This window comes from Lissotriton helveticus, chromosome 12 (assembly GCF_964261635.1).
Source record: "Lissotriton helveticus chromosome 12, aLisHel1.1, whole genome shotgun sequence".
Classification (NCBI taxonomy): domain Eukaryota; kingdom Metazoa; phylum Chordata; class Amphibia; order Caudata; family Salamandridae; genus Lissotriton; species Lissotriton helveticus.
In genome coordinates, this window is record NC_136073.1 from 608599901 (window position 1) to 608623735 (window position 23835).

The 23835-nt window shown below is 47.2% G+C and overlaps 1 protein-coding gene across 5 annotated transcripts in view; it reads right to left on the reverse strand.

The window, feature by feature from the left end:
- The window catches only part of HACL2 (2-hydroxyacyl-CoA lyase 2), a 526035-nt gene that overhangs the window by 197900 nt on the left and 304300 nt on the right, over positions 1–23835 (reverse strand). For all 5 annotated transcript variants that reach the window (XM_078671142.1, XM_078671139.1, XM_078671138.1 and 2 more), the window contains one exon: positions 7915–8012. In XM_078671142.1, coding sequence (XP_078527268.1) covers positions 7915–8012 — 98 coding nt within the window. The remainder of the gene's footprint in view (positions 1–7914; positions 8013–23835) is intronic.

Here is a 23835-nt window from a genome sequence, read left to right on the forward strand (position 1 = left end):
GAAAAATATTTTTTTCTATTTTTAACATAAATGACCCCAGGCTAGGGTGGGCCTTAGCGCGCCCATACCACTGGGGTTATACATCTCACTTCACTTATTTGGTCGAATGCCTGATATACCAATTCACATAGGCTGAAACATGTTGACCTTACACTAGGATAATACCAGACTTTTAATTTGGTCCTTGATCCTACACCTTTTTAACTAAGTCCGATTGGCAAAACGAATACATTTCTTTTTTGACTTAGTTGTGACTTTTTTAATCCCACTTTCACTTCACACTCACAAATACACCAGCTCCGCAGTAATTCTGGCGTCGCAGCACACTAGGGTGGCACTCGTCCACTCCTGGTGGGCCCCGATGATGAAGCATGTCACCGACTAGGTCGTGAGTGAGGGCCTTCATTTTAACCTATAAAGGTTCCCTTCGCAGGTGACTCAAGACTATGTACAAATTCACTTGCCAGCGCCTTCTGTAGTCAATCTCTAAAGTGACACTCCTTTGTTGTTCTATTGTGTCTTGACCCGAGGGGAGTAAGAGCGTTGCGCCTTCCCTTCCTCTCTTGTTGTTAAAAGTATACTTTTACAAAGTTTTAAAATGATTTTTTTTAACATTTTTAGAAACATTATAAATGACTGCTTGATAATTTTATGCACTGACACCTTTATAAATGTGTATCTCAAATGTGTATTATGATTGTTAAATATTAGGTGGAGTGGGTGTTATATTTCACATTGGTACCCTGATACAGGTCCAGGGAACATTTTAGGGGAGAGGAGTTGGCCTAAAGGCTAAGGCGCTCGACCTCGGACCTGGGGATCTGGGTTCGAGTCTCGGTAACGACGCTAAAACCTCCTGTGATTCTTGGCAAATCACTTAATCTCCCCGTGCCTAAAAATGAAAATGTGTGTCCTCATGTAAAAACGTAACTTGTGCTATGTAAAGCGCTCTGATACCTGATTCGGTTCGGGTCTAGTTCGCGCTATGTAAAACTCTACAAAAAAAAAACCATCATACACGTTCCCTACATCATCTCCCCGTCTTTTCATATGAACGAGCCTTATAAGGACATAACTCCAAATAAGGACAGAATACCTTGTATGGACATAACGCCTTATAAGGACTGCAGCCTTTTATGGACTAAACCTTTCACATAGTTCCATGCAGAGGGTGGGTTTTTCCCCAATCGATATTGCTAATCTATAAGCACATATGAATAATTTATGAGTACACTCTCCAGGAGGTACACTTCACCTCTCCCATCGACGCACAAGGTTTAATCCCAATTTCATCCTCATACTGAACAATGGGGAACACACGCACATAGACTGTATAAATACAGCCCCTCTTGCTATTAGCAGGCGGGAGAGAACCGAGACTTCACGTAAGACACACTGACCAGAGACGCTGCGGCTCCGGCATGCCATCGCTCCAGCGGACAGTGGTCTGACTATTCCTTGCAGGGTGTCCAACTCAAGTCCAGGACGAAGTCCCACACTCTCACTATTTAGTTATGGTGGTTCGACTAAATCCTAGCAGGATTCTTGGCTCTTAGGCTCTTAGGCCTAGGCTCTTTTGCACCAACAAACATGCTAGGTACGTTTAGGTACATCTAGACAGGCATCTTAGGAGTAAGCACTTTAATTTATAAATGCATTTTATATACATGTATGTGTTCATGACTATTATAAAATGGTAGAACAATACTATTCCTTTTTATTCACTGTACTGCTGATTCTATATCTCTGCTACTGTGTCACAGTTGTAGCAGCACATTTGTTTTACATGAGAAGAACAAAGGTTCTTATTGTTATTGTAAACACGCCCAACTGTTTCTTCTGTGCATCTCTCTAAGAGCAAAACAAGCAAGCACGAGTGACTGGGTGAAAAATAGTATATTGTTTACACAAGTCTGAGGAATCAGGGTTTGTTGCGTTCTGAGGTTGCCAAAAACTAGTCTCTCTGATAATAGGAGATACTATTGGCACTGAGAGCTAGCTGATGCAAAACATAGGCTAACATATTCGGCGGGGTGTACAGTCAGTCTACCACCAGACCCACAGTATATGTTACCTGTAAACAGCGCAGGTCCTGCATGAAGGGTACAATGCGAACTACACTACAGCGCTTCAGCATTCTTTAAATACGCCCCCATTCAAAGCCAATCGGTCTAGGTGGGCGTGTCCCAGTGCACTGAGAGCGCTAAGCAATAAGCAGTTGGGCAAAAGAACATGTGCTTTTAACCAGGGTCCAGGAACACCAGACTCAGCGGACAGGCTTCCCTGCTCTCTGGGTCTTACCGGTAAAGTAAAAGTAAATTAACATAAGAGTGAAGAATTTTAAAAACATAAAACAAGTAAAAATATTGGAAGCCAACCCTTTCCAATATGGCTCCCACAGAGTAGGAGCCAGGCACCAACTAGCGCACAACGTGCTATACAGGAAAACAAAAGCTGCAATGGTATGCAAGCCACAACGTGCATCGGTCACAGTAAGCTCATGTGTTGTCCAAGTGTCCTCCCACCCTCCTTCTGTTTGAAAAGGCACCCTGAAGATACTAAGCTAACAAGCTTGTGTTTATGTACTTGTGCCCAGTCAGAGGGGTTAAATCAAGTCAGAGATGGAGTAGTCTCTGCCATGATTAAACCCAAGTATGCCCACTTATAAATTTGGTGGGCAGGCAGACCGCCCGGACTCGTTCCAGACCGGTTGCTCCCACCCTCGCTCCTCTCCCATTACTGCTGCCTGCTGTTGGTGATTGCACCCCTAACTGGACACAACGGTATCGCCTGCGCTCTGCAGTATTTACCTAAGTGATATTTTAATGCTGTTTGACTTTAAGCAGACTCTGCTTTGTAACTGACCTGGAATTATAGCGCATTGATTCGGAGCGCCGCCCGCCCTGCTTTGTGCATTGTACACGCGACTTTGGCTTTATTTTCATCAGCCTGCAAGTAGTAAGATAGCACTCTCGGTGCCACAGTCGATTTGCTGCCCCTGCCTCGCCTCCCCTCTGACCTCCATTTTGTTGTGTGTTGTTCTTCCCAGGCACGCCCCTCCTCCCCGCTACCGCCTCCCTGCTGCTGACCCTCCCACCCACGTTCAGAGAGCCTGCCACCTCCTCTAACCCCTTGTGACCGCCCGGACTCGTTCCAGACCGGTTGCTCCCACCCTCGCTCCTCTCCCATTACTGCTGCCTGCTGTTGGTGATTGCACCCCTAACTGGACACAACGGTATCGCCTGCGCTCTGCAGTATTTACCTAAGTGATATTTTAATGCTGTTTGACTTTAAGCAGACTCTGCTTTGTAACTGACCTGGAATTATAGCGCATTGATTTGGAGCGCCGCCCGCCCTGCTTTGTGCATTGTACACGCGACTTTGGCTTTATTTTCATCAGCCTGCAAGTAGTAAGATAGCACTCTCGGTGCCACAGTCGATTTGCTGCCTCGCCTCCCCTCTGACCTCCATTTTGTTGTGTGTTGTTCTTCCCAGGCACGCCCCTCCTCCCCGCTACCGCCTCCCTGCTGCTGACCCTCCCACCCACGTTCAGAGAGCCTGCCACCTCCTCTAACCCCTTGTGACCGCCCGGACTCGTTCCAGACCGGTTGCTCCCACCTTCGCTCCTCTCCCATTACTGCTGCCTGCTGTTGGTGATTGCACCCCTAACTGGACACAACGGTATCGCCTGCGCTCTGCAGTATTTACCTAAGTGATATTTTAATGCTGTTTGACTTTAAGCAGACTCTGCTTTGTAACTGACCTGGAATTATAGCGCATTGATTCGGAGCGCCGCCCGCCCTGCTTTGTGCATTGTACACGCGACTTTGGCTTTATTTTCATCAGCCTGCAAGTAGTAAGATAGCACTCTCGGTGCCACAGTCGATTTGCTGCCCCTGCCTCGCCTCCGCTCTGACCTCCATTTTGTTGTGTGTTGTTCTTCCCAGGCACGCCCCTCCTCCCCGCTACCGCCTCCCTGCTGCTGACCCTCCCACCCACGTTCAGAGAGCCTGCCACCTCCTCTAACCCCTTGTGACCGCCCGGACTCGTTCCAGACCGGTTGCTCCCACCCTCGCTCCTCTCCCATTACTGCTGCCTGCTGTTGGTGATTGCACCCCTAACTGGACACAACGGTATCGCCTGCGCTCTGCAGTATTTACCTAAGTGATATTTTAATGCTGTTTGACTTTAAGCAGACTCTGCTTTGTAACTGACCTGGAATTATAGCGCATTGATTCGGAGCGCCGCCCGCCCTGCTTTGTGCATTGTACACGCGACTTTGGCTTTATTTTCATCAGCCTGCAAGTAGTAAGATAGCACTCTCGGTGCCACAGTCGATTTGCTGCCCCTGCCTCGCCTCCCCTCTGACCTCCATTTTGTTGTGTGTTGTTCTTCCCAGGCACGCCCCTCCTCCCCGCTACCGCCTCCCTGCTGCTGACCCTCCCACCCTCCGCCCCCTCCTCTGTCCATTTATGGCCAATGCCCCCACGCGCAGCGTCCACGCGCTACGTACACGCCGAAGGTGCGCCAAAGGTAAGCCCGTCTACGCCCGTCCGCGCCTGGCCCGCGCCCAGCGCCTGTCCCCCTGCCCCTCGCTCTGCCCAGCCCCCCCGCATTACCTACGATGCCGCCACCCTCCTAGCCCTTAACCCCGGTCGCGCCCCCAACTGCGTCCAAGCCGCTCCTGGACACACCCATGGACCTTTCTCCTGCTACTCCTGCAAATTCAGCGGCACCGACAACATCTCCGCTACGACCACTCCACAGACTCCCGACCCCAACCACCTACAATGCATCCTTCTCAACACCCGCTCGATCCACAGACACGCCATTGACCTATGGAATCTACTAGACACCATCTCTCCGGACGTCGCCTTCCTAACAGAAACATGGATGAACGCTTCCTCCGCCCCAGACATCACCATTGCCATCCCTGAAGACTATAAGATCACACGCAAGGACCACACCGACCACACAGGAGGAGGCATCGCTATCGTCCATAAGAAATCAATCCGCATCTCAACCAGCTCTGACGCCAACCTCGCCAACTCCGAACACCTTCACTTCCAGATCCACATCGACCCCAAGACCACACTCAGAGGCACCCTCTTCTACAGACCACCAGGACCCCGCGCAAAATTTAGTGAAGACATCACGGACTTCATCACTCCTCACGCGCTCCCCTCCAAAGACTACATCCTTCTGGGAGACCTCAACTTTCACCTTGAAAAGATCAACGACCGCAACACCACCACCCTCTTGGACAACCTCGCCAACCTCGGACTTAAACAACTGGTCACTTCCCCCACCCACATCGCAGGTCACACACTCGACCCCATCTTCACCTCCAGCAATCATGTCTCCTTCAGCCACACTACGGATCTCCTCTGGACTGACCACAGCTGCGTTCACTTCACCTACAACAAGCCAAAACCCATCAACCACCTCCAACCAACTCTGCAAAGAAACTGGAACAAAATCACCACCGACCAGATCTCCTCATCGCTCCTTCTAAACACCCCAGCCCACTCTTCTAACCCAGACCAAGCCGCCGCCAACTTCACCCTATGGTTATCCAACACCGCCAACACCTTAGCACCACTGAAAAAACGTCAAAGCAAACCTGGCAACAAGAAGGCCTCATGGTTCAACGATGATCTTAAGAAGTCCAAGAAACTCTGCCGCTCCCTTGAAAAGGCCTGGAAAAAAGACCCAACCACTAGCACCAAGGACGCCTTCAAAAACGCCACCCGCACTCACCACCAACTTATCCGAAAGGCCAAGAAAACAGCATTCAAGGATCGACTTGACAACAACGCCCACAACAGCAAGGAACTTTTCAACATCGTCAAGGAATTTTCCAATCCCTCGGCCAACTCCAACGACATCACCCCCTCTCAAGCCCTCTGCGACTCCCTAGCCTCATTCTTCCACAACAAGATTGCAGACATCCACAACAGCTTCGACAACCAACCCGGAGACCAACCCAACCAACCATTTGCTGAACACTCTCCCCCCGAGAACACCCTTAATGACTGGAACCCAATCTCCACTGAGGACACCATCCGCCTGATGAACTCCATCCACTCAGGATCCCCCACAGACCCATGTCCTCACCACATCTTCAACAAAGCAGACTCCATCATAGCACCGCACCTCCGGGACGTCATCAACTGCTCCTTCAACTCCGCCACCTTCCCGGAAAACTGGAAACACGCTGAACTCACCGCCCTTCTGAAAAAACCCACAGCGGACCCCACCGAACTCAAAAATTACCGCCCCATTTCGCTCCTTCCATTCCCGGCCAAAGTCATCGAGAAAGCTGTCAACAACCAACTCGCCGCTTTCCTCGAAGCCAACAAATCCCTCGACTCCTCACAATCTGGCTTCCGAGCAAAACACAGCACTGAGACCGCCCTCATCGCAGCAACAGACGACATTCGAACTCTACTGGACAATGGAGACACAGTCGCCCTCATCCTCCTCGACCTCTCTGCAGCATTCGACACAGTCTGCCACAGCACCCTTTTACAACGCCTCAATAACATCGGAATCCAAGGAAAAGCACTTGAATGGATCACCTCGTTCCTCACCGGAAGAACCCAGAGAGTCCGCCTTCCACCATTCAAGTCCGAGGCCACTGAAGTCATCTGTGGCGTACCCCAAGGGTCCTCACTCAGCCCCACCCTCTTCAATGTATACATGAGCCCCCTCGCGGCCATCGCCCGCCAACACAACCTCAACATCATCTCTTACGCGGATGACACTCAACTAATCCTTTCTCTCACCAATGACCCCAGCACCGCCAAAACTAACCTACACGAAGGAATGAAAGAAGTTGCAGAATGGATGAAACACAGCCGTCTGAAACTGAACTCAGATAAAACAGAAGTCCTCATCTTAGGCACATCCCCCTCTGCATGGGATGACTCTTGGTGGCCGGAAGCCCTTGGAAAAGCACCCATCCCGACAGACCACGCACGGAACCTAGGCGTCATCCTGGATTCTTCTCTCTCAATGAACAGACAAGTCAGCGCCGTATCCTCATCCTGCTTCAACATTCTTCGCATGCTCAAAAAAACATTTCGCTGGATCCCCACCGAAACCAGGAAAACTGTCACCCATGCTCTGGTCACGAGCCGACTGGACTACGGAAACACCCTCTACGCAGGTACCACCGCTAAACTCCAGAAGAAACTCCAACGAATCCAAAACGCCTCAGCCAGGATCATTTTAGACATCCCACGCAACGAACACATCTCTGGTCACCTGAAAGACCTCCACTGGCTACCCGTCAATAAGAGAATCACTTTCCGACTGCTAACCCACGCACACAAATCACTCTACGACATCGGACCAGAATGCCTCAACTCTCGACTGTCCTTCTACACCCCCTCCCGCCAACTGCGTTCTTCCAGCCAAGCCCTCGCCACTGTACCTCGCATCAACAAGACCACCATGGGAGGCAGATCCTTCTCATACCTGGCTGCTAGAACATGGAACTCACTCCCCACTTACCTTCGCCTTACCCAAAACCACCTAGCATTCAGAAAGCAACTTAAAACATGGATATTTGACAAGTAATCCTCCTCCCCTTCCTAAGCGCCTTGAGACCCTCTGGGTATGTAGTGCGCTATATAAATTCTCTGACTTGACTTGACTTGACTATTTTGTAGTTATGTTTACCCCATCACTGTTGCAATGGAGTATGCATACAACCAAGATATAAATCGGGCTCCAAGTCACAAGGTGGTCACAAAATCTTTCCAAGACAAAATGAGATCCACAACTCTAAAATCAGCGCCTTAGTTAAGAGTTCTGCTGTTTATGTTGAGCACACTACCTGTGATAACCATTCATAGGTAGGGTGCTCTAAATAAACAGCAGAACACTTGGTTAAGGTGAACTTTTTACCTGAGCTCTGCTGCTGATGTGGGAGGCAGTGTTGCCTGACTGCCAAGCAGAATGATGGGAGCCCTGGCTCTGCTGAGTAGCTCCACACACTGCTGCACCTGTACATGTGAGAGAACAGCACAGTGATCACATCACATTATCAAGGAATTGATAGTTAGAAACAAGCTTTTGCGAGAAAGAAACATAATTAGATTGACTGCTGTATTGACCCCTACATCGGAACTTTGGGTTTGTTTTCAACCAAACGCTAATAAACAGATTATAAAAAAGAAAACAGGACTATGGTATTAGCACTGAGGAATGTGTGCAGAGGGAATATAAGATAAGGAAAGTTAATTATCTCTAGCAACAGTTCTCCAGTGACAGATATTGCTTGGATCCCCAACCCTTAGACTTATTATCTGTTGCCATGTTGGACCTCAAACATGGCCAAATTTAAGCACATTTTAAAACTTTCTAAAAAATATCAAACAGAAAAATACAATCTTTAAATTTCTTCTCAGAAACATGAATTGATATGCAGGTATGTTCCTTTAGTTCTTTTCCTAGAAGGTCTATGGAGCCAAGAACACCCAGTACTGAATCACGGGAGGACCTGTTCCTTACCTGGAGAGGATCCCTTACTGAATGAATATTGCTAAAGGTATGTAACATTTCCTACTGCAAGAGTAATATTTCTAATCTTAAAACTGAATGCAAAACAGTGGGAGGTGGATAACTGGACAGTTCAAAGAGGGGAAAAAGATCCCTGATAGGAGGGGTGTCAAACCCAGCTGGGTTTTAAGTTTCGTTTCTGAATCTAAGCAATAAGGAGCACAAAAACTATGCACAGACTTTTAAGCTGACCTTCAACAAATCTGTAGATGATAGATTTTACAACAAAATGCCAAGGTAGTTGCTTTACCGTTGGGGAGTGTACCCATGGTGACCCAGAAGCAACCAATCTGTTTTAGCATAGCACAAAGAAATGCCTTCCACAAGCTACCTAAAAGTGGACTGCTAAGTCAATTCTTTACATGCACTAACATATAAGCCTAAAGCTGCTTGGTTGAATCCGTTTGATTTTGTTCTTAAAAGTAATACTCCAAAGCGCTCCCTATATCCAATGTGTTAATAACACAGCTACAACACCACAGCAGGAAATCTGGCACTTAGTCTATTCTCTAAATGGGGTGAGAAAACCATAGGTTTGTTAGATGGGGAATTTTTCGACTTCTAGAGGGTGACTTTCATCAGCCAATCTCTAAATACTCTAAACGTTTAGATTTAAACATTTAGATTTACATTTAGATTTTCCATTGATCGCAAGATTTACTTGTGGTACTGGAGAACAAACAACTGCTTATTTACCACTTCGATATTACTCACACCTTTACTACAACAGCCTACCTTGTCTGTTTTGTACTCATTGGAGATGTGTCTCCAACAATTATTTGCTCCGTTAAGGAGTGTTAGTGATTGTTACCTCCATCATTGGTCTGGTGTGACTCTATGTCATCACGCTCTTTTCAACGGAGTTCTGGAGGAAAGACCCGTAAGTCTTTAACTGCTTCATACTCACTGATGTGAACATTCACATTAGTATAGTCTCCAAGGCCAGAGAAGTTAGTACCTGGTAGGTTGCTTTCGTCTGTATTCTGATCCTAATTGTAGAGTCTGGAAATGGGCAGCTACAAACAAACAAGATTTCTAACTCTGCAGCCCTTTATTTTGTCTTCGGACAAGGGACCGAGGAAAGCATAATAAGTACAGATACACCCATCTTCAGAGCATGAAGTATCAGGCGTCAAGAACTCCTGGACTATGAGAGAGACAGTATTACCCAGGCAAGCACACTTCAGAGAAGGTGCAAGTGAGCCCCTAGAAGTTAACATACCTCATGCAGAGAAGCTATCAGAAAGGCCAGTAGCGGATGGTGCTCTTTGATGAAAATTCTCCTTTGGATTTTTATCTTTCCTCTTCTCAAGAGTATTAATCAGAATTTGCCAAAAAGCAGGGGCCTTAATAATATTAGCAAATTCCTGCCATGTTAGGTGGACACTTAAAAGACTTCCTAAATGACACTGCCATATCTCAACCTAACTGGGGTTTCCTGGTGAGGAAAAGAACAATGGATTAAACCCAGGTCCTTGTGACTGGGAGGGAATGTTTGTATTGTTCAGCATTCCGTCCATCATTTGTTCCTTTTGCTTTTGTCACCATAAGTGGGAAGGGTATGTCCAGACGTGGGTCCCGTGCTCACTGCGCCACTGGAATCAAGCTAGCCTGGCTGATATGGGGTGATGCTTCAAAACCAGTCCCAGTATGCTTGCTTCCAGTCCAGGGAGGACCTGGCTTGCAGTTCGGGCTGGACTGTTCCCATGAGGAGCAGGATCAAGACTGATTTGCATATGGCTGGCTCCAAACTGGGGTGGCGTGGTGAACAAAAGAACTATGGATTAAACCCAGATCCTTATGACTAGGGGTGAATATTTGCATTGTTCAGCATTCAGTCCATCATTTGTTCCTTTTTCTTATATCGCAAACAATGACATTTCTAGCAGCTGATGAACCTTACACCTTTATTTGGGTTACTAGCAAGACAGGAAAGGTCCAAGGATTCCAAAGCTAAACAACGCTTAATAAGCTGATTTTATAATTAAGTGGAGACACACTCAAAGCTCTGGACCTCTTGAGCTTCGTAAGGAAAAGCGAGTTTGAGAAAGGGGGAGTGTGTACTCCTTGAAAAGTCAGTATTGTGCTTATTGGGATGAATACCCGTTCTTTCAGATTCTCATATAGAGGACACGACTACTTCAAGTTGCAGTGTGACATCTTTATTGTTGTGATGTGAGACATAGACAGCCGACACGTGTTTCGCCCCCTATTGGCGAGTTGCGCCGGGGCTTTCTCAAGGTGCAGAAGGCTGAGAAGTGCAGTTCGGTCCCGGATATTCGGGATTCAACCCATGCACATACCGAGAGCCGTGGGCAGGGACCGAACTGCACTTCTCAGCCTTCTGCACCTTGAGAAAGCCCCGGCGCAACTCGCCAATAGGGGGCAAAACACGTGTCGGCTGTCTATGTCTCACATCACAACAATAAAGATGTCACACTGCAACTTGAAGTAGTCGTGTCCTCTATATGAGAATCTGAAAGAACGGGTATTCATCCCAATAAGCACAATACTGACTTTTGAAGGAGTGCACACTCCCCCTTTCTCAAACACCTTTATTTGGGCCCGTTGATAAGTTGAGTAAACATGATATTTCCAAAGGAGGCGGCAAGACCTGTTGATTTATCGTTGGGCATTCCAAGCACAAAATGCAGACATACGGACCCAACACTAGATGGCAGGAGTATGCAAAGGATGTGATCTACAGCTTAAATTCCTCGAACATATGGTTTTGACATGAAAAAGAAACAACAAATAAATCAAACAGGTATTGTAGGAAAGTGCTGGACCAGCCAGGAACGATTAAAAAAAGGGGGTGGTGATGGACAGAGTATCTGAATTAATCAGAACACTCCTACCCAGTCAACAGATCAGGGCTTGATCCATCACCGTTTTTTAGCTCACTGCACCATCCCAGTTCAGAACCTGGCTACATGCAAATTAGTCTGTCCCTGGCCCAGTGCATCATGGGAACAGGGCAGACCAAACTACCAAGCCAATTCTTTACTGGAAAGGAAACAAGCTTCCGGGGACCGGTTTCTGGCATTACAGCCGTCTTCGGCCCGGCTTGCTTGAATCCTGATGGTGCAGTGAGCAAGGGACTCACATCTGAGCATACCCTTCCACACTTGTGGTGGCAAAAACGATTCAAAAAAGGGGGGGTGATGGACAGAGTATCTGAATTAATCAGAACACTCCTACCCAGTCAACAGATCAGGGCTTGATCCATCACCGTTTTTTAGCTCACTGCACCATCCCAGTTCAGAACCTGGCTACATGCAAATTAGTCTGTCCCTGTCCCAGTGCATCATGGGAACAGGGCAGACCAAACTACCAAGCCAATTCTTTACTGGAAAGGAAACAAGCTTCCGGGGAACGGTTTCTGGCATTACAGCCGTCTTCGGCCCGGCTTGCTTGAATCCTGATGGTGCAGTGAGCAAGGGACTCACATCTGAGCATACCCTTCCACACTTGTGGTGGCAAAAACGATTAAAAAAAGGGGGTGGTGATGGACAGAGTATCTGAATTAATCAGAACACTCCTACCCAGTCAACAGATCAGGGCTTGATCCATCACCGTTTTTTAGCTCACTGCACCATCCCAGTTCAGAACCTGGCTACATGCAAATTAGTCTGTCCCTGGCCCAGTGCATCATGGGAACAGGGCAGACCAAACTACCAAGCCAATTCTTTACTGGAAAGGAAACAAGCTTCCGGGGACCGGTTTCTGGCATTACAGCCGTCTTCGGCCCGGCTTGCTTGAATCCTGATGGTGCAGTGAGCAAAATCATGGAGCAAAATCATCAGGAAACACTGGTTGTTCTCTGTAGGGTTGTTGAGGTCCTTAAATGTGGGGAGCCTGAGTTTCCATTTACGCTGGCATGCGGCTGTGAACAGCACTATATCTGTTTGTATCCTCGACAGTCTGGCAAGGCATTTTACTTATCCACACCATCCCGGTACTCTAGGATGGACATCAGTGGATATAAGGAAGGGCATTGATTTAGATAACGAAACCAGCGCCCCAATTGCAGTCATATGCGTTTTTTATGTCCGCAGGTCGCATTTATGCAATTTGCACCGCCTGCGAGCGCGTGATCTTGTGACACGCTGCCCCTAAACTACTGATGGTTGCTGGTATGCAGCATCTGGGCAGCCATCAGGTAAACATTACGTTCTCCTCACTTGGACTGGTGTGTGTACACTGGTTGAAACCCTGGCAGTTACATACTGATTATTCACACTATCTCTTCACTGTGTTGTATGTGTGTTTTTTAAATTTTACTACAGGTCGTCTGAATTGAGAAAAACAAAACCTGAATCTGAAACCCTGATTTTGCCCTGACGAATTTGCTGAAGTAATAGCAATGATACATGTCGGCATCATCTAAGCATGGTATAATTTGAACCATTTTTAATCTGGACTACTTGCAGCAGCAGAATAAAGTTATCACAGCCAGCAAGTGGTTCCACATTTTAACAGCGGTGGCCAGTTATTTCGTATTCTGGCTATTGCAAGGGTTTTAGGTGCACACACTCACCTTTTGTTATCTTTAGATATAGATGAGTGGTTGATTAGATTGTTTACATACACGGCACTTTATATAAGTTCGCAATTTCATTTCCATAATTATTTGGGTGTTTTTCTCTGTTTTTTTTGTCACGACAAGGAGAGAGCGACCTATGATGAGAAGTGGGTAAACTGGCAATTCCAGGCCAGGAACGCCCTCGGGTGTTACTACTGTGAGGCGCTCTCTCTTTGTTTTCACACTTTTTTGCACTTCTGTTCCACTTGTGGGAATTAGATATGACCGTAGTACATTTTGTAGCATATACACCACGGCCTGTAGATTAGTGTTGAGTACACACTTCTTGAGTGAGAGTATGACCTTTTGTGCAACTCGACCCCAGGTCTGTTTGATATATTAGTGTTTGTTGGCAGAGGCATTCATTGTTGTACACTGATTGAGTGGGGGGCTGCCTCCTCCTTCTTAGTGCCTTTCCCCCTTGAGCTCCTTTTGTTTGTTACACCCTCACTTTTTGCCTGGTATTTGATGTCCTCACTTTTTGCCTGGTATTTGATGTGATTTTTACTAGAAGTGCACTGGGTTCCTGCTAACCAGGTGCCCAGTGCCTAATCTATTTCCCAAAACTGCGCTATTGTTTCCCCACCTGGCAATGCCTTTGGTACCCTCTGTAAGTCCCTAGTAAATGGTACTCATGGCACCTAGGTCCTGAGCTAATAAACAGGGGCTGCAGCACAAATTATGCCACTCTAAGGGACCCCTCACCAAACTCATAGATACCGCCATTGCAGGCTGCATGTTTTGGTGAAGACAAAGGTGAAAACATGACATGACACAGCCTGGTGTGCCATGTCCCATAACACTGCATGTAATATTTGTCAGTCATCTCTTCAGCAGGCACTACAGCTTTAAGGCAGGGTGCCTTATATTACACGTGAGGACATATCTGCATGAGCAGCTATGCCCCATGGCTAGTCAGTTCTATTATTCCCAGTGCGAGCGAAAAGGGTAGCCATTTTAAAGCATGTGCTGGACACTGGTGAAAACGAGTTCCCCAGCTACATGATGGCTTTAAAGAAAATAGAGATGCTTGGTATCAAATATCTCGCATTAATAAACCCACACTTATTCCGGTGATGGTTTTATTAATACATGCACACAGAAGGCGCCTTAGAGGTGGCCCTTGAAACCATACCAGCTACTGGTGTGTTGACTGGTTTTCACTAGCCTGCCACCAGAGACGCGTTTGACCCCAAGGGTGAGGGCCTTTGCTCTCAGGAGGTCAGAAACAAAGCCTGCTCGTGCAGAGGGTGTTTAAACCCCCACCCACAGGATGACCTGTAGATTAGCATTTCAAGCCAGGGGAGTTTCAAAAAGCCCACCACATTTGGTGTGCTAATCTGGTTTCCCTCACAGGAGAGGATGCCACCCCTCTTTGTCCAGTGCTCTGGAAAGGCAGGAATTGGAGATAGTTAGGTAGGCTTGTCCACCTTCAGGGTAGTGTCACCCCTAAAGTGGCTACCTGAAGTGGATGCGATTTTTCAGAGTTGGCCATCTTGGCGATGGCAAACGTAGGAACTCAGGGACAGGGTTATGCCCACTTCCCCAGGAAGTGGTCATAAAGGGTGCGTAGTGACCCCAGGCGTCAGTAGCCCAATGGTTACTACCCTGAAGCAACTAAATTCAGTAATTAAGGGAGCCCTTGGCACCAGAAATATGCTGCTGACCTATGAAGAAGAAGGACGCTGAAGAGCCGCTAAAGCAAAGACTAATGAAGACCAACTGACTTGGCACCAGCCGGCCTGTCAGACTGCTGTTCGCCGTTGAATAGCGCCAAAGTCGTCTCGTCCTGCAAGTTGTCTTGCCTCCAAAGTGTGTGAGGACTGCTGCCTTCAATAAAGAATCAAGGACTCGTGTGGCTCCTGCATCCTGCAGGCACCCCAAGGAGGACTGTGAGGACTCAGAAACCGGCAAAACCCAACAACGCCAAGCACCACTGCATTCAAGCCCCGTAGCCAGAGGTGAAGCGGGCCAACCTTGTCAAAGTGGTCCCCAAGGTCTCACAAGCCAAAGTCTACTTTGGTGTCACACCTCGTGAACTCCCCAACGCCGCTTGCAGCCTCTATGTGCAGGCCCCATCAACCATACCATGTGTGTTCCTGGATGAAGAAACCTGACACCTCAAAGAACCTCTGCACCCCCCCCCCCCCCGCCCGCACGAGAAGAGGACCACTGGTGTCCAAACAACCCCTAAGATCACAAGGCTTCAATCCACTGGTTGAGTCAGCCAGACTGGCCTCTCAATCCCCACCGGCAGCTACTTTGTGAAAGGACCACTAGTCATTGGATAACATTGGGCACCCCACCCGATGCTATAGTGCACCTCTGCACCCGGCCAACCCAGTGCCGTCCGGTGTGAACTCTTGATGCTACCTTGGACCTTGCCCCATACTCACCTTAAGTCCATGAGATTGGTCTCTTAAGTCGCTGTACTCTACCTGTATATGCCATACTTACTTTTTCCTCACATAGGATAATATTGCAGCCTCGGAAAAATGCAGTGAAGACTTTTTAAACGTACAAGTATTTCTCTTGCAAAACATACTTACCTGATCATATTAATTCTGGTGCCTGAATTTATACAAAGGTACATGTTATCTTTATAAATTGGTTTGGTTCTTCTTCTTGAGTCGAATGCATCATTTATTGACTACTGTGTGTATTTGCAGATGTCTAACACTCCTCTATGATAAGCTAGGGAATATTTGGACTCTGCACAGTATACCTCTTTTTGATTTTGGTATACCATATAAAGAGCCAGGCTCTTACACTAAGTGACATAGAAATTGAATAGTCTTAAGATAGTGTTAAAATAATGTTGCTTATGAATTCCCAGTCTAGGAGTGCTAATAAAAGAGTACTAGTCCAGTCCTAGGGAGATCTAACTGGTCCTTGATGGAGATCACACAGTACAATAGAGAGGAAAAGAATGGGGAACAGACATTACCTCCCTGCTGTTTCACTGCTTGCAATCACAATGCAATTTTTACAACACACAGGTCTCTACAATGCATGCCTTCACAACAAATTTCGTTGTAAAGGCATGTTTGGTAAAGGGATATGCGCTTTAAATTAGGTAAGTATTAGGTAAGTATGGGTTTTGGGGATGCATGGGTAATTTTAGGGTTTATGGTGGGTATGAGTCTTGGGATGGCATGGGTAGTTTTATGGTTTAGGGTGGGTATGAGTCTTGGGATGGCACAGGTAATTTTAGGGTTTAGGGTGGGTATGGGTTTCGGGGAGGTATCAGTAATGTTAGGGTATAGGGAGGGTATGGGTCTTGGGGTGGCATGGATAGTTTAAAGTTTAGGGTAGGTATGGATTTTGGGGTGGCATGGGTACTTTTAGGATTTAGGGTGGGTATGGGTTTTGGGGTGGCATGGGCAATTATAGGTTTTAGGGTGGGTATGGGTTTTGGGGTGGCATGGGTCATTTTAGGGTTGAGGGTGGGTAGGGTTTTTTGGGTGGCATGGGTAATTTTAAGGTTTATGGAGGGTGTGGGTCTGTGGGTGGCATGGAGAATTTTAGGTGTAGGGTAGGTATGGATTTTGGGGTGGCATGGGTAATTTTAGGATTTAGGGTGGGTATGGATGTTGGGGTGGCATGGGTAATTTTAGGGTGGGTATGGGTCTTGGAGTAGCATGGGTTAATTTGTGGGTGGGTAGGGGTTGGTGGATTTTTAGGAAAAGTGTGTATATATGTGTATATATATATATATATATATACATATATATATATACATATATATATATATATATATATCCATACACACACACACACACATGTATATATATGCATGAGGAATCTCGTGGGGACTGCAATTACCATCATGCAGTGGGCCTGGGATTCCTAGCGCAATCAACACACCTGTCTGTGGGAGGAGGAGTCGAGAGGCTACTTCTTTGGGAGTGGTCTCTGAAGCCCAGGAGAAATCAACAGCTTGTGGGACTGGCATTGATGACGGCCATTCCGGCCAGAAACTCGTCTGACTTTAACGTTTCACAGACTGCAGGAAAACGCTTGAATTATGCCTGAATAAATCCTTTTTTGTGCCCGGAGCATGTGCCCCGCTAACTTTTTTATTGAGGTTAGCAGTTGGTGGTGATATGTAGCCGGTTTCCGCTGATAACGGCTGGGGGCACGCCCTTTCCTTCTGGAGCTCCGCGAAATCAGCAACCAGTGGTGGAGTACGAGAAGTGCATCGCGGAGCCCCCCCCCTCTCCCCTCCCCCCCAAGCAGAGGTATTTCCAATTGGAGTGTATTTATGCAAGGGGAGATTAGGCGGCATTGCGCTGCCTGATAAGGGCACAAGTAAAGGTTTCAGCGGGATCAACATATCCAGGACTTCTGTGGTGGAGTGCAGCCCAGCGCCAAGAATTTGGGGACAATATCGCTGTTCAGCGGTCCACATCACTGCATGAGGAACCTCGTGGGGACTGCAATTACCATCATGCAGTGGGCCTGGGATTCCTTGCGCAATCAACACACCTGCCTGTGGGAGGAGGAGTCGAGAGGCTACTTCTTTGGGAGTGGTCTCTGAAGCCCAGGAGAAATCAACAGCCTGTGGGACTGGCACTGATGACGGCCATTCCGGCCAGAAATGCGTCTGCCTTTAGCGTTTCACGGACTACAGAAAAACGCTTGAATTATGCCTGAATAAATCCTTTTTTGTGCACGGAGCATGTATCCCGCTGACCATTTTTTTGAGGTCAGCAGTTTGTGGTGATATATATATATATAAACACACACGCGCACACACACACGCACACACACTCACGCACACACACACTCACGCGCACGCACACTCACGCACACACACATACACACACACGAGTTCTATTCCCCAGTCTAGGAAAAAGAAGCAGCACACTAAGTAGTTTAGCAATTAGATGTATGTGCAAAAAAACGACGCGTTTCGCCAGTAATGCCTTTGTCAAGTTTACATCGTGTGCTTCACTCGCCAAAGACATACGTCTGGAACCAAGAGAACATAGAAAAAAGACTTATGTATTGCAGTACATAGTACAACACATATCGTTCTCTAAAGCCATACAGATGCAATAATTAATTATAATGACAATTATTCTAATTGGAAAATGAATTCGCATTTTCCAAATTGATCATCATACTGAGGTAATTATTAAATATATGCCAGCAATATGCCTGCAAAATTGATCGACATTATTCAGATTGATCATTCTACTGCGACATTTTCAAATAACATTCCGGCTCCAACGCATCTTAATACCTGAATCAAACCGTGATTAATAATGTGTATAATAATAAAATGGCACCAGGATATTGCTGGTAGATACGCACACTGGTATTTATACATTATATGTGTGAGGCCTACTGCTATGCTTCCAGCCAGGCTATACCATGGTAAGCTCGCCGTGGAATTACCTAATGGCTCTCGAGTGACCAGCCTAAAAACGTTATGCAGCTGCATATACTGATAAAGTAGCCACATTCACAAAAGCTATACCATTGAGAATGGCAAAACAAGGCAGATTCGCAAATTCATCACTTGCACCACTGAATTTGCAATATACATACTAGCATGTCCTTGTGGTTTGTGTTACATTGGTAGCACCAAATTGCCACTCGAAATGAGAATCCTGCAACACGTATCAGCCATTTCTAATAATGATTTGAGCTATCCTGTAGCTCGTCATTTTTAGGCTTAACACAATAGCGATAACAGTCACCTAAAGGCTTTTGGGATTGACTGCAATGTAAATCATGTTAGAGGTGGCGACCAAGATTTTTTTTTACCAGTATTGGAATCTAGATACATCATTGATCTGAACACTAAAATACCATATGGGATGAGTAGCAGCGAAGACTTGGTAACACACATTGGTTGATTTCCCTTTATTTTCTCCTTGCATTCACATGCTCATTTTTTAGACATGTTTGTATGTATTTCACATACTTGCAACTTTGTCACTTTTTAATATATGGTCACACCTTGTTTAATATTTGGGCATTTACCCATGTAATTCATTATTGATGTATTGTGAGGAGACTGGAAGGCACCCCACTATCCATCCACTGGTCATAATTGTAGACCTTTAGCGATTTGGCGAATGATTCTTGCCAATTGATAGATTTAGGGGCACTTGCCCAACCTATATTATCAGTATATGCAGCTGCATAACATTTTTAGGCTGGTCACTGGGGAGCAATTAGGTAATCGCTAGCGAGCCTACCATGGTTATAGCCGGGGCGGAAGCATAGCCGTAGGCTTCACGCATATAATGTATAAATACCAGTGTGCGTATCTACCAGCAATATCCTGGTGCCATTTTATTATTATACACATTATTATTCACGGTTTGATTCAGGTATTAAGATGCGTTGGAGCCGGAATGTTAATTGAAAATGTCACATTAGAATGATCAATCTGAATAATGCCGATCAATCTTGCAGGCATATTGCTGGTATATATTTAATAATTGTCGCAGTATGATGATCAATTTGGAAAATGCAAATTAATTTTCCAATTGAAATTATTGTCATTATAATGAATTATTGCATCTGTATAACTTTAGAGAACGATATGTATTGTACTACGTACTGTAATACAGAAGTCCTACCTGGAAGAATAACTAGTAAGAAGCAGCCTGCTTTACGAGAAAGGAAATGTAGAATGCAGAACACGTGGGAACCTTGGAATTATGTCTCGCAGCACAAGAACAGGTCAGCTGCTTGTGCCCAGGAGCTGGGAAACAGAGTGGGAGGAGTATTCAAGGTGGAGGTCTTGCCCTAGTTCTCTTGCTTCTTTCTGGCAAACAGCTTGTTTCACTGCCGTGAGGGGAACAGCCATCAGCTGTATGTATTTGTATGTATGTATTTATTTATTTGTTAAGCGCGGCTGCCACCCAAAGGGTATCCTGGCGCTGAGACTGCGTCTGTACCACAGGCAGGACTGCCATTACATTCTTCTTGGGAACAAAAACGTTTTAAGATCCTTTTTAAAGGAAGGGAGATCCTGTCTACTCCTCAGCGCCAACGGGAGCGTGTTCCAAAGAGTAGCGGCCGTGAAACCAAACGCCTGACCGCCCATCCGCACTCTATTGATCCTTGGGACCGTCACTAAAAACGCAGAAGCGGATCTTAGGGGTCTAGTTGCGCAGTACCAAGAAAAAAGATTTTGAATCGGCGTCGGCCCCTGTCCGTGCAGGGCCGTAAAAAACAAGGCATGCTGCCTTAAACGAAATTCTCTGCTGGACAGGCAGCCAGTGCAGATCGGCCAATGCTCCAGTGGAGGAGGCGGATCGAGGACGCGCTAGGGCCAGCTTAGCTGCCATATTTTGTATCCTCTGGAGTTTTAAGATTAAGACCTTTGGGGCCCCCAGAAGCAGTGCGTTGCAGTAATCTAAACGGCTAAGAATAGAGCTGCGCACTACTTCTGTTCTAGCCTCTGCAGGGAGGAGTGGTAAAATCTTGCGTAGGGCACGGAGTAGGCCCATACAAGTCGCTATAGTTCTGTTCACTGAAGCATCAAGCTGCAGGTTGGATTCGAACAGGACTCCCAGGTTACGGGCCGACTCAGCGGCCTCTACCGTACCCGGAATAGATACAGGCCAAAAGTCGTCCGGAAGCGGGCGCGGTGTACGGTCTAAGGAGCAATGAACCACCTCCGTTTTTAAGCTGTTAAATTGGAGCGAGTTCGCGCACAGCCACTCGGCTGTAGCCAACATACAACGATTAAATGTGTCTATTGACACTGCCTTGTCGCCCTCAAATGAAAAAATCAACTGGGTGTCATCGGCATAATTGATGACCGATATGCCGAATGACTTTATCAAAGCGACCAGCGGTTGGAGGTACAAATTGAACAAAATTGGGCTGATCGCCGATCCCTGAGGGACGCCTTGTTCCACACGATGACTGGCAGATTGATACGGTGGTAAAGCCACTGCCTGCTGTCTGTCACTAAGATAAGATGTAATCCAACTCAAAGCCAAGCCAGTTACTCCTGTCATCTGCAGACGGCTCAGCAATACTGCATGGTCCACCGTGTCGAACGCGGCCGACATGTCAAGCAGCACTAAAAATGCTGATTTGCCCATGTCGACTCGCGTTCGTAGATCGTCCAACACGGCAACCAATGCAGTTTCCGTGCCGTCCGTCGGCCTAAAGCCGAACTGTGATATGTCCAGGCAGGAGTTGTTTTCCAGGAAACTGGATAAAGTTCTTGTGACCCACTTCTCTACAACCTTTATTATGAAAGGCAAGAGCGAGATGGGCCTGTAATTGGCCGGAGTTGAGGGGTCCAGAGAGGCCTTCTTCAGCAAAGGTCTAATAATTGCCATTTTCCAGCTTTCTGGAACCACTGCTGTACTTAGTGACTGACAGCAGATGGTGTAGAGCGGCGGAAACAGCTCATTTTGGAAAGCCTTCCAGATTTTGTGAGGCATAGGATCAAGTGGTGATCCTGATGACACACCGTTTGCCAGAAGGCAAAATTCTTCCAAGGAGGGGCACGAAAAGCAGGACAGCTGAGCCACCATAACGGGTGATTCTATCGGGGAGAGCAAGGAAGACGTTAACTGAGCAGAACTCTGAAGTCCACTCAGAATCTTCCTAATTTTCTCCTCGAACGCATCGGCCACCGTATCACACAGGTCCTGGGAGATGGGAATAGTCGAGGCAGCACTAGGCGGGTGGGCTAGGTTGTTTACCAGTTTAAACAATACCTGCGATTTATTGGCGGCCCTGGTCAAAGTATCCGCCAAAAACTGGGCCTTGGCTTTCTTTAGCTGGAACTTATATTCCTGCAAGGTTGCTTTATATGCAACCTTATTTGCTTCCCTATAATCTCTTCTCCAGAGTCGTTCCGCCTGCTTACAGCGAAGTTTTTGCAGGCCCAGATCCTCAGTAAACCAGGCATTGGTTCTTCTAGGTCTGTCCCCCACTTTTCTTAGCGGGATCAGTTTATCCAGAGATGTTACAATCTGTTGACAGAAGACCTGATAACTTTTATCCACATTGTCCTCCACCACAAAGGGCCTGGACAGCAAGGTAGGTCTAGTCGAAGATTTCAAGAGACGAGACCACTGCCTGCCAGTCCTAACAGCCCCTGGGCCGCCCGTCTTCCGTATACTAGGTAAGAGGACAAACAACAGAACCAGTGAATGGTCGGTCCAGCATTGAGCCATGACTTCTCCCACAGAGACTAAATCACTGTTGGCAAATACAAGATCTAGAGTATGTCCTCTAGCATGGGTGGGTGCCTTAACCAGCTGTGCAAGTTGTACATTGCTACATGCTTGGCATAGTTCTCTATAAGCCAGGTCTTGAGGACCAGAAGGCCAGAGGTTAAAGTCACCTAATACTAATAGTCTAGAGTGGGAGTTTGAGAGGTCGTAGATCAGGTCAATCAGAGGCTGGACATCCGTGGAGGTTGGGGAGGGTGGTCTATAACATAGAAGACCCGCCACCAAGGTACCGCCTTGGGCCATGATGGAAAAACCCATGAGCTCAAACCCTGCTAACTCCTTCACCTCCAACTGTGTAAACGCGATTGAGTCTCTGAAGATGTAACCTAGTCCACCACCTCTGCCAGTTGTTCTAGGCAAATGTTTTATAAGGTACCCCGACGGACAAGCCCATCCAAGCTCTACTTCACAGTTAGAATTAGTCCAGGTCTCTGTTACGAAGAGAACATCAAGATGTAAGGATTCTATTAACAATGCAATTTCCGCATGATGTTTTACAAGGGAACGGACATTGAGTAGGCCACAAGTAAGGGAGGCGGCAAAAGGGCGAGTCATGATGCGACCTCTGACGGGGTCCCGAGGCTGTACTAAGGGATCCAACTCGCCTAGCGTGTCCATAACGGACGCACCAGACGCGCCCGAGACGCGAACGGGCGCAAACGGGCTTACCTCTGGCGCACCATTCAACTGGCGTGAGGGGAACGGCCATCAGCTGCACCATTCAACTGGCGTGAGGGGAACGGCCATCAGCTGCACCATTCAACTGCTGTGAGGGGAAAGGCCACCGGCTGCATCACTCTCCTGCCGTGAGGGGAACGGCCACCGCGGAGACTACACCTCCCAGCAGTCCCAAATCGGCGCATGCCGTGACGCTGCCTTCCACGCCCGGAGGTGCGATAAGAGTTCTGCCAGCCTCCTGCAGCACAGGGCTCGCCCGTGCCGCAGACGGGCCTGCCCTTGGCCAGTCAGAGCCTGGGCTGGGCCACACCTCTTAGTCTTGAGTTCGAACCCCCCATGACATTTTTTTTCAACGGATCGCCAACTCAAGTTTAGAGCCATCCATCTATAGTGCACTACTGCTAAAGCGTAAACCAAGGGGATCTCTGCACGTGTGATCAATCTTTTAATTCCCTTCTTGGCAGCAATATTCACAAACTCAATATATAATCAGTAACGGTGGGAAGCTGCTAGTTCTAGCCCCCTGGTGTTTGCAACTGAGTCAATCAGCTCTTATTTTCCACCACTTTCTCAATTACTGTTATTCGCAACCATGGGTAAACCAAGAAAAGCTGCCGCTCCCCAACCTGCTTTACCATTGCAATCCACCTCAATAGATAAAATGCTGCAAAGAGCAATAGGAGTTGTAGCTACGTAGATAGAGCGGACTTTCATTAACCCCAGTCATAGCCCCTTGTTCTACTTCTCTGGAACATGGCAGCCTGTCCCCGCTCATAC